At 32.7% G+C, this 10021-nt stretch overlaps 2 protein-coding genes and 2 long non-coding RNA genes across 4 annotated transcripts; 2 read left to right on the forward strand and 2 right to left on the reverse strand.

The window, feature by feature from the left end:
• Nucleotides 1-225: 225 nt before the first annotated feature.
• LOC115441081 (gonadal protein gdl) lies at nt 226-4634 on the reverse strand. The gene is given in 5 exon segments (XM_030165679.2): nt 226-1191; nt 2331-2372; nt 2374-2465; nt 3598-3758; nt 4412-4634. Coding segments are annotated over 5 exon segments (531 nt in total). The 5' UTR covers nt 4501-4634; the 3' UTR covers nt 226-1044.
• A 472-nt stretch (nt 4635-5106) lies between these two features.
• LOC119191295 lies at nt 5107-6272 on the forward strand. Its single transcript, XR_005113414.1, has 3 exons — nt 5107-5311; nt 5536-5837; nt 6233-6272. It is a non-coding gene; the product is annotated as an uncharacterized LOC119191295 (long non-coding RNA).
• A 736-nt stretch (nt 6273-7008) lies between these two features.
• Nucleotides 7009-7736, forward strand: LOC115441122. The gene is made up of 2 exons (XR_003938426.2): nt 7009-7167; nt 7567-7736. It is a non-coding gene; the product is annotated as an uncharacterized LOC115441122 (long non-coding RNA).
• On the reverse strand, nt 7635-9048 carry LOC119191294 (chromatin modification-related protein MEAF6-like). Its single transcript, XM_037445203.1, has 4 exons — nt 8750-9048; nt 8459-8662; nt 8340-8376; nt 7635-8242 (listed from the first exon to the last, which is right to left on the reverse strand). Exons 1-4 carry the CDS (start codon nt 8888-8890, stop codon nt 7812-7814), a joined length of 813 nt encoding a protein of 270 aa, XP_037301100.1. The 5' UTR covers nt 8891-9048; the 3' UTR covers nt 7635-7811.
• Nucleotides 9049-10021: the final 973 nt, after the last annotated feature.

Below are 10021 nucleotides of genomic sequence, written 5' to 3' on the forward strand. Positions count from 1 at the left end.
TACTTTGTAATGAAACATTTCGAAAAATCTTTTTTGTTACAAATCATTTTATGGAGAGCATTGGCAATAGGTTCATGGTTAAAATGCATTATTTTTATTTTTATTTTATAGAAAGGCTGTTGGATACTAAGAATGATATTGAATTACGCTTCACAGTTACAAAATTGTAATTTAATATAAAATTTGTTTTTGGATGTGTGAGATAAGTTTGGCAATAAAAGAGTGGAAGATGAATATTTTTGCTATTGAATGTGATTTGTTATAATTTGTATTTCGGCAGATGTACAAATGTATAATGTTTGTGAATGTGGTATTTGTAATATCTCCCGCTTATATTTGGAACATTTACAAATTGTTTTTGTGTAGTAATTGTATCCACGAAATTGTGGTCAGGGTTTGGCTTTTAGAAGTAATTTATTTTATTGACGGTTAAGCTTTTTATAAAATCATGCTCTTATGTGGTTTGGATACGAAATGTGATTGAAAAATATATTGTTAATATTTTTTTCATTTATAAAAAAAAATACAAGAACCTACTTTGCAGTATCGTTTTGGACCTTCTGGTACATGATATTTAGATTGCTATAAAATAAAAACTCGGTAATCATCGAATACGTGCATACAAGTAACAGATGCACAAAAATGTACAAGTTTGCTGTATTGTGTGCAATGTTTTTTTGTAGGTTATGTTGCCAAAACAAACTGTGAATTTATATCCGTTACTTTAAGATTTTTATTTCGATATTACATATACGTATTTAAGTCTATATTACTATGTTTATCAAAATATTTGTAAAGTGTACCAAAAGTAAAAAAAAATTGTTTGGAATAAATTGAGTATGCTTTATTTATCCCTTTTGTAATATAATAATAATATCAATAGCAAAAAAATAAATGTTATATATCATTCATAACAAAGTACATATAGTACAAATACAAGATCGCGTAAAGGTCGTCTACAAGTAACAGTACAATGAAACTTAACACTTACGGAACTTCTTGTAAAAGACACATTGTCATTATGTATTAAATATTTTACATATTTTATTTAACACCTTTTGGTATGTCCATCTTGCTCAGTCTTAAAATGAAATCTAGAAGATACATTTGCACCTTTACTTCTATAGGTTTACTAGTGACAAAGAATCCTGGTACACCTGCTTTCTCTAAAGTAACTTGCTGGTCTGTTACCTGGAAAAAATATGCATAAGGTAATACAAAAGTTTGTTTCACTTGAGGATATTTTTAGAGTTTTAACGCATGGACGTTTCCTCTAACTTGTACCGGGTCAGTAGCATTAGAGTGTAAAGGAAAATTAAATACCTATATAAAATTCTGTCAAGTTTCAGGTTAACGTGTTGGTCGTAATTTTTTGATACTTAAATAAACACTTCGTATTCAGTGTATTCAAAAACAAGACAAATTGAGGTCAATGGCAAATCAATGTCATGGGCAATGCATACATAATATATTAGTATGTTGATATTTTTGTACCCAGCGTCACCTAAAATACGTCAATACAAATCGTTCTGTGCGGACACGTGTTGACTACTAGCGACTTTAAATTAAAGGTGAATGCTTATTTCTACTGCCTTGCGGCTTAGACCCCATTTACAGAGACGCGGAGTATCAGGTACTGGATTCAATCATATGGCATTGCATGAGTATGTTTAAGAAAAAGCAAATTTGCACGCCGGTTTCTTGAAATGCAATGTTATTTGCAGCGGAGCCATGCGGGTGGCACCGACGCGTCTCACTTGGTTTTTATCGCGGCGGCACATGTAGTCAATTCCCCGATGTAATGACACCCAGGCGGCGTCGCAAGTCCTGCCACTGCGCTCTAGTAGGTTTGATTGAACAGACCTTCCTGCTGCATCTCATCTCGGCTACAGCGATGCTCGCCGCATGAAACGTTAAAGGAATCGCCGCAGGCGCAGTGGCGGGTACCGCCGCTCTACCCAAGTCGCATCTTTATAAATAACATCGTACATTGTCATACGTTTGTGTTTACGCGTGAGATGACACGGGCTGCTGCGCCGTAAGACGTAACGCATCATTAGGAATGTGCAACGCAATATTGATAGGTACGGTTTTGGTGTTGTTATGAACGCACACATTGTCTGTTTTACAATCTGCCAAATACAAGTTTTTATGAATGTGAGCATTTGATCTTATATGTTGGCGGAAAAGAAAGATATAAGGCGCTTACTTTATATATTGTCTTAGTTCAGAGGCGACTCCCAATCCTATCAACATCAATGCTTTACCATAGCTCTTAATATCCCATCCAAATATATTAGTCCTAAACAGATTGAGATAAACTCACATACCTTTTGATCGAGTTGCAGGACCAACTTCATATCGGTCTGCTTTTAGTCGCTCTGTATGTCGTACCAACAGTATAGTCTGTTGAAGTTGCTGCTGTTCTGGATCCATTACAGTGTTGATCATATTTTGTATTTCTACTACAAAAGACAAAATTCAAATATGATTTAAGCTTATGACAATGGTAATACAAAATTTATCTATTATAAATTTGAATGTAAGGGCACGTCTTGAACAGTACTCATACTATTTCGAAAATGTTCTGACTTCTGACTTTTAGTGCTTTATAATAATATTAAAACTTATACTTAATCCAGGGAACGAACTTTATTAAAATGAAATTACGAGCAAAAGTTAATAGTCCTTTTATATAAAGCACCTGTATGCATGTGGCATCGTTATCGCCGAAGGCAAGCAAACAAGGAAGCGTTAGTTGATGGCAAGTGATCATAACCGGTTGCCGACTTTAACCATGCGCTTGAGTCGATCATTAGTCATTGCGGGGGGTCTACGTTGGCGTAACCAAAAAATGGGAGTTCACAATTCTTAAGTGGGGGTCCACGAAAATTTATCTGGTTTGATAGTAAAGAACTAAAATGTTGGTTTGACTTCACCTATCAATGTAGACAGATTATATTGATAGGGTCCGTAAGGCACGGTGACCTCAACATAAGTGTCCAGTTGCACCACGCAAAGGCCTTCCAGTAGTAATGGTGGTAATGCACTTTCTCTGAGAATAAAAAGGTCCACCAGAACCAGCATCATTTTTGGTTTAGAAACATACATATTTTTCCTTTACTCCCTACTATCATGTAGGTAATAAAAAAAAATTATTGGCAGATTTTTATATTGTCATTTTATGACGTTTTGCCAGCCTTCCTTGTGTGTCTCACTTTGATAGATTCAAACCCACACAAAATATGTTAGGGCGCATCCAAATCAACAGAATGCCTTTATAAATGCGAAAGGATTGCAAGCTGCATGTGTGCAGACTGCAAGTCTGGTTGTGCAACGCTCGCCAGCTACACACACATTTAATGCACCACAAGCAGGCTTTGCTATAGTAATGTAATCATGCCGTATCATCAAAACAAAAGCTGTAAAGCGCATTAGCGAAAGCCAACATCAACTCTAAGGCCAAAAGAATCTGGCATGAGACTAGGGACACAGTGTTATAAATTAAGTACCTTGCTTTTCACATCAATGCAATAGTTAAATTGTCAATTGCTTACAAAAAAATTACAAGTGGAGAAGTCCTGTAAAAATACTTACATGTGTTTTCATTAATAACTTGCAACCTTTGCTGAAACAAGTGTTTTTCTGTAACATGTTGAATTTCCATAAGGCCTTTAACTATTTCAAAAACTGTGTCATTAAGCAGACAGTTAGCTAGGCCAGACAGAAGTTCAATGGGGACCCTCATCTGATATTTCCTGTGAAAGGTTGAAATAGTTCATAAATTATGTTGTGAATTATTGAAATGGCTTAATAATTAAATAAATTAATTCTAATGTTAAAATAGAAAAAAATACTACAATATTTTTTTTTATCAATAAAACAAATGAAATTAGTGAACAAAATTAATTAACAAAAAAAAATGCAAATAACCAGAATGCAGATGATAGAAAACAACATTCTTTTTCTAAAAGTTATAATAATTATTAAGTAGTAAGGCTTTTTGAACATGAGGGTCCATCTGAGCAGGTACCACTATTATATTCTACTCAAATTATGATTATAAACCAAACAACAATAATATGTGCAGGTAATATAGACATAGAGGTTATAACTTAGGACCTATGTTTTTTTCATTTTTATGAAAATTTATGATTGAGTAAGAAGAGTGATTTTCCAGGGTGGAAATTCTACCAAATTTAAATATGTATATGTTAAACATAATATTTGTAAAATTTGCCTTACTACATTTGGTATAAGAATAATAAATAAAAATAATTTATTTAGACCAAAACTTTGAGTTTTGGGTATGGATTTTTTTAAGACCTTCACGACACAGTGTATTTTACTTATGGATAAAGACGTAGGATAACGTATATCGAAAGTTTCTTTTTTGTATTAATATACTTACGGAGGGAGTTCTCTAGCCATGTCTTGTAATTGCTCTAGTAAAAAATATAACTTTCTTTGTAAGGCCTCGGGTGTCGGGTCTAAGTCCATATTGATAACTTATTTTATTTACAACAATGGGAGCATAGTTATTCTTTTTTACTAAAGTATAAACAGGTTTGAATAATTTTAGCTACAAACAAAATAATGAATCTGACAATTGATTGTTGACAAATGACATCTGTCATTCCGACGTTTTTTAATTAGTTGTCAGGGAACCTACTAAGGTCGGAAAACATATTGCCAAGTCATAAACATGTCTGTTATACCGGTTTCTGACTTATTTCGAATAGGATTATGCGCTAGAGCTGTGGGTTTCAATATCGATATATAATTTGCATCAAGACTCCAAGTCTTTTTATAGTTTTGCTGTTTCACGTCTCATAAGCATATCGCGGCGGCTCTTTTTTTTAAAGCTATGACACGTGTCACATAAATTTAAAAGGTAAATCTAACAAAATGTAGCAGCATGGTTAATGATTTTAGCCGGTTCTTTGTGGAGCAAATAAAAAAAAAATGATTTGTGATTCAATTTGACAGCACATACGTAAGTTTCCATATATATTAAAATTCTCTTTGTACGTAAGACTAGGCAGTATGCTCAAAAGACAATAGCCTGTCCTCTAAGAACGAATAAATGAAAAAAAAAAAAACAATTTGACAGTGACATTTGAACGACGAAAAAGGCAACATAGATTGTTTTTATCCTAAGCAATGATGACTGATAAATAATCCTAATATTGTTTCTATGTGTTTAAAATGTTAAACTTAAATGGAATGATCTATATCCTTTTATATTTTTCACCCACTACAAATTACTACAAGCGGATAACACAGATGCAGCATATAAATTGGAACGTTTGTTAGTTGCTTTGTTTATTGTTTTCTGAAATGTTCTGTATTTTTCGATAAACGTTAAATAACAATATTTATCTTTCAATATTTTGATTATAATCAAAACTAATAACTAGCCTCAAACAAACAGAATATTTTATAAATCCCACTTTTCAATAAAATTTAAACTTGCAGAACATTATCTATTACGCCCTACGTCTTTCGCTTACTAATGATAATGTTGTTTTCCAGGAGTACTGTTGTAAATAATGATGAGACACCAAAGCCTGCAGATTGTATGCCGCTCCTAAACAAGTTTGCAGATGCATCAGCAAATTTTACAAAATGTAGTATAAAACATGCGCGGCCAGTACGACTTTGCGAGAAGTGTATTGACCACTATGTGTCATTCCGAGATAAATACCAGGCTTTACTGAAAAAAGATGATAATGGAACATCATGTAAGGAGATATTTATTTCACATGACACACTCGATGTTGTTTTAGGATATTACAACAACATTATGTCTGTGTGGAATAAAGGAAACTGTAATGGTAAGTTTAATACCTATCTAAAACTTATTACCACTATGCCATATTTAGTACAAAAACCTACAGCTCACTGACAATAGAACATTAAGGAAAGGAACATACTAAATGTAATAATAATGTACCCACCCACTTTTCAATGTTATCTTAACTAGATTTTGCTTGCAACTAACTCTAATCAGGAATAATGTGGCACAGGTGTGTGTGTGTGTGAGAGAAATATTGAATTAGAGCAATACTAGGTTTGACCTCACAAAAAATATGGAGACAAGCTCTTTAACTTTTGATTGTTGTTTATAACAGGTTATAACAAAAATGTTGATGAAATGTTAAAAAAACACAATGTAATTGTCAAATATCTCTGTAATATAAATTTTAATATATTTTTTGTTTCATTACAGGATGTTACAATTGGACAAATGGAGCACCAGAATTATCAAATAATACAATAAAATTCTATAAATTTTTTAATGACACTATAGACTGTATTCGTAAGAATTTGACTCCAGATGAAACAAACTATACAAAAGTCTGTGACAACTGTATGCACAGTTATTTACAGTTGAATAATTTTTATGAATCACTCAGTTATGATCCTATCGGTTTAGATAATATTTGCATGGACGTGGTTGATTCTGTAAGTAATGGTTTAAACTATGGTTTAAGCGTTGTTTTAAACAGGGGCTTAGCTACTGCCGCTTCAAACATATCAGTGATATGGGGACTCAACCTATGGGCCCCCCATGGCCCATGGCATGCTACTGGTGTTAAGTCACAGTATTATGAAAAATATCTAAGTATAAAATTTGTTTTTCTGAGGTTCCAAATCTATGAATTTTGATTGTTGCATGACTACCTATAATCTCCATTTGTAATTTTTTTAATTCAGTTAGGAAGTTACATAAAATTGCTTACCTGACAGCACCACAAACTTCAAATTTTACATTGAATAAAGTATCTTTTTCAGCTCACCCTATTCAGCTAATTATAAGGAACTATGTAATTATCATACTACATTTTTAAATTTATTAAAATGTATTATTCCTGTCTTCCCATTTTGTAAAAGGTTAGTTCAAAAATCTAAAATGATTTATGTGGTGTTGATAGCCAAGAGATTATAGGTAAATTATATTATATTTAAATATAAAATGGCTAAAATTTTACAGATGAATGACAAGATCAATATGGAGTAAGAGTCTCAATTGTTGTAAACTAAGGAAAACACCAGAAATCATATTTTTATGTTGTACAGCAATTATAGCAATGTTGCCAATCCTTTACTATCTAGCTGTAAGATTCTGTGGACCAATAAGAGACTTGCCCAATGTGTTAAAGCGTAAGTGTTATTATACCAAAAATTTTGCACACATACTTATAACATTTCATATATACATATATCAGTTTATTTATACTTTGTCCTACTGTTTATTTTACTTTTGACTACAGCATGCATGTCTTTGAAATGCCATAATTGTCAAGCAATCCTAAACAACAGAATTATATTACTTCATGGATGCTATTATTTGCTCTTTAGCTCATATATTTGTTGATAACTTAACCATCACATTTTGATTAGTACTTGAATTATTATTAAAAGTAAAACAAGCCATTGTATGAAATATTAGTATACATAGAAAAGTGAATATAATGTTTCCTTATGTATGTATGTGAGTAGGAAATGTTTGACTAAAGAGATTTCATTGAATGATTTTTTATTAAATTATTAATTTTACAGAATCAAGATTTAAACAAACAATTCTGAGGTCTATGAATAGAAGAATGAATTAAAAAGAAAATCACATGAAAAGTTGAACAAAATTTATTACTGCATTTGTATTTATATTTAACCAAAGACATCAAAAATAAAATATTTGGATTCTTAAGTTGTTTATGTAACCAATACAATTCATTTTGTTTTTTTTTTGCATAATATTCCAGTTCTAACATTTTATTAACTTGTGTTGCAGGAATTACCTGTGTCTAGCTTTTTTTATTACTTTTTTTAATACTATTATTGCTTCCACTATTAGCCAACTTATGTTTAAGTGAGTTTGGTGTAAGGTCTCCTTTGTTTACCATGTTTAAGCTAGAATCCTTGTCTTTTGGTGTTCCAGGCCTACTGTCTAAGCCAACACCTGACAAAATTTTACTATCGCTTCCAAATGCTTTTTGTAGCATACCAGAAGATGTTGCAATTTTCTGGGTTACAGTCTGTTTAGTTTGTGCAGAGTGGCTGATAACTTTATCTATGCTGCCATTGGTATGTTGTTTACCAGACGGCTTTGATGCAATACTTTCAGTTGAACCATGAATGGTGGTGTGATTCAAACTTCCGATATTTAACCCTGAACTAATTTGTGTATCTGAAGAATCTTCATTTGTCTGTGATTCTGTTTCACTATTTCTGTCATCTGAAAAAAAAAAAAAATGTAAGCACAAGAGTACCAGTAAATAAACTGTTGGATAAAACATGAATTCATCAAATCATTGCTGTAAAAAATTACTCACTTTTTGCTTCCCCTGATTCCACAAGACCACTTACTGCCTAAAATGATAAAAAATACATATGTATCATGATATAAATCATAAACTTAATACCTAACTTCTTAAGTAATCACAATACTTACAGCAATTGATGTTATACTAGATTTAGAAAATAATCGTTCAGCTTCTTTGAACTTTCTATTTCTTTTATCAGCCTTTGAATTAGTACTTTTGTTAGTAGTTAAGTATCTGTCCCAGCCTCTTATTATATTTCCATACAGTTGAGTATCCTCCAGGTATGATCCCTCAAATGCATATATTTGACGTTCCAAATTCGCCAGGGTTTCCTAAAAAATAACATTTATGGCGCATAAATGTTTTTTTTACAAAAACAATATGTAGAATATTTTATGTTATAGAAAGTAAACACTTACGGCCACTTCAGCTTTTCGTTTTACTAATTCTGCCAATTCCGCTCTTGTGTCAGCCACCGAAGATTGTTTGGATGCCATGTTGGTTTTTTTGGATTGTACACTTTGAGTGTCGTTAGCGGGACTTTGAGGTGACACAACCATCGCGCTGTTTGAAATATTTCTATTTTATTATTCCATAATTCAATAAACCAAGGATTAAAGGTTTGAAAGATATAATTTACAAATATAAATTGAAACAAAATTGATCGAAGAGGATATGTCACGTCAATTGTCGCATAACTTCATAAGTCACACTCACAAATGACAACTGACCAGTGTTGCCAGGGCCCTTGAGCCGTAAGTTACGTTTCGTTTCCTGAAATGTTAAATTTTTGCTGCAAAAGTTACATTATTGTTTTTTAATTTACCCGTTTTTGGGCAAGCATTTTGTAGCTACGAGACCGCGGGGACTCGCGAAGTAGGAAATGTGCGCGCGCACACTCAAGCAAAATCAAGTTTTCATACTTATATGCAAGATACGTTTCATTTTGTCATGGCGAGCCATCTCTGAGTGGATATATGTGTGGAGTGAAATACTTTTTAGACCCGCCAGTTTTAGGTGTGTTCAATTTGGATGCGTTGAATAGAAATGCGTTCGTAAACTGTTTACAATAAAAATGTTGTATTACAAATCTCGTTTTTCTCAAAAGTTACGAAAATTGCCTTAAATATAAAAATTACTTACATGTTACGCGAGGGGGTCAAAAGTAACGAAAAATGTAAGAAATGTAACCTTCTGGCAACACTGCAACTGACGGAATATGTTACCCTTTTAAATTTTTTAAAAGGTGCGTTACATAAATATATCAAAAGATTGGGTTGATATTATGTGGCACTTCAGTTTTCTTAGGATTATCGTTCTTTCGCTTCTTAATAAGTCTAAAATAATAACAATAAATGCTGAGAATATAGCATTGTGTAATACGCACTGTCTTTGTCAACTTAATACAGCGAACTTGAAAAAAATGTTACGGTTAGTGTCCACTAGCTCGGTGGGGTCGGGCTGCATCGCAAAATTCAGCGGACGCGCCGGTGCGTCGGATACATAAATAATTCTAAAGGTCATATTTATTGATTTAAGGAAAATATTGCAACTGGTATGTGTAATGTCAGGTGTAAAGCCACAAAACGCTAATTTGTTCTGTCCCTCTTCACTTACTATATCAGATTCAGTGGGGTCACAATACCGTGCCCGAAAGGAAGGTTATAAATTAATTGAGTCTTGAAATAAAG

Source organism: Manduca sexta, unplaced genomic scaffold, assembly GCF_014839805.1.
Source record: "Manduca sexta isolate Smith_Timp_Sample1 unplaced genomic scaffold, JHU_Msex_v1.0 HiC_scaffold_1317, whole genome shotgun sequence".
Taxonomy (NCBI): Eukaryota; Metazoa; Arthropoda; class Insecta; order Lepidoptera; family Sphingidae; genus Manduca; species Manduca sexta.

Excerpts from the sequence above, each read along its gene's own strand:
- LOC119191294 (XM_037445203.1), bottom strand. The coding sequence starts at position 8,890 with ATGGTTGTGTCACCTCAAAGTCCCGCTAACGACACTCAAAGTGTACAA. Across the intron at positions 8,663-8,749 it reads AACGAAAAGCTGAAGTGGCC|GAAACCCTGGCGAATTTGGA; the intron begins GTAAGTGTTTAC and ends GTTATTTTTTAG. Across the intron at positions 8,243-8,339 it reads GGAATCAGGGGAAGCAAAAA|ATGACAGAAATAGTGAAACA; the intron begins GTGAGTAATTTT and ends TTTTTTTTTCAG.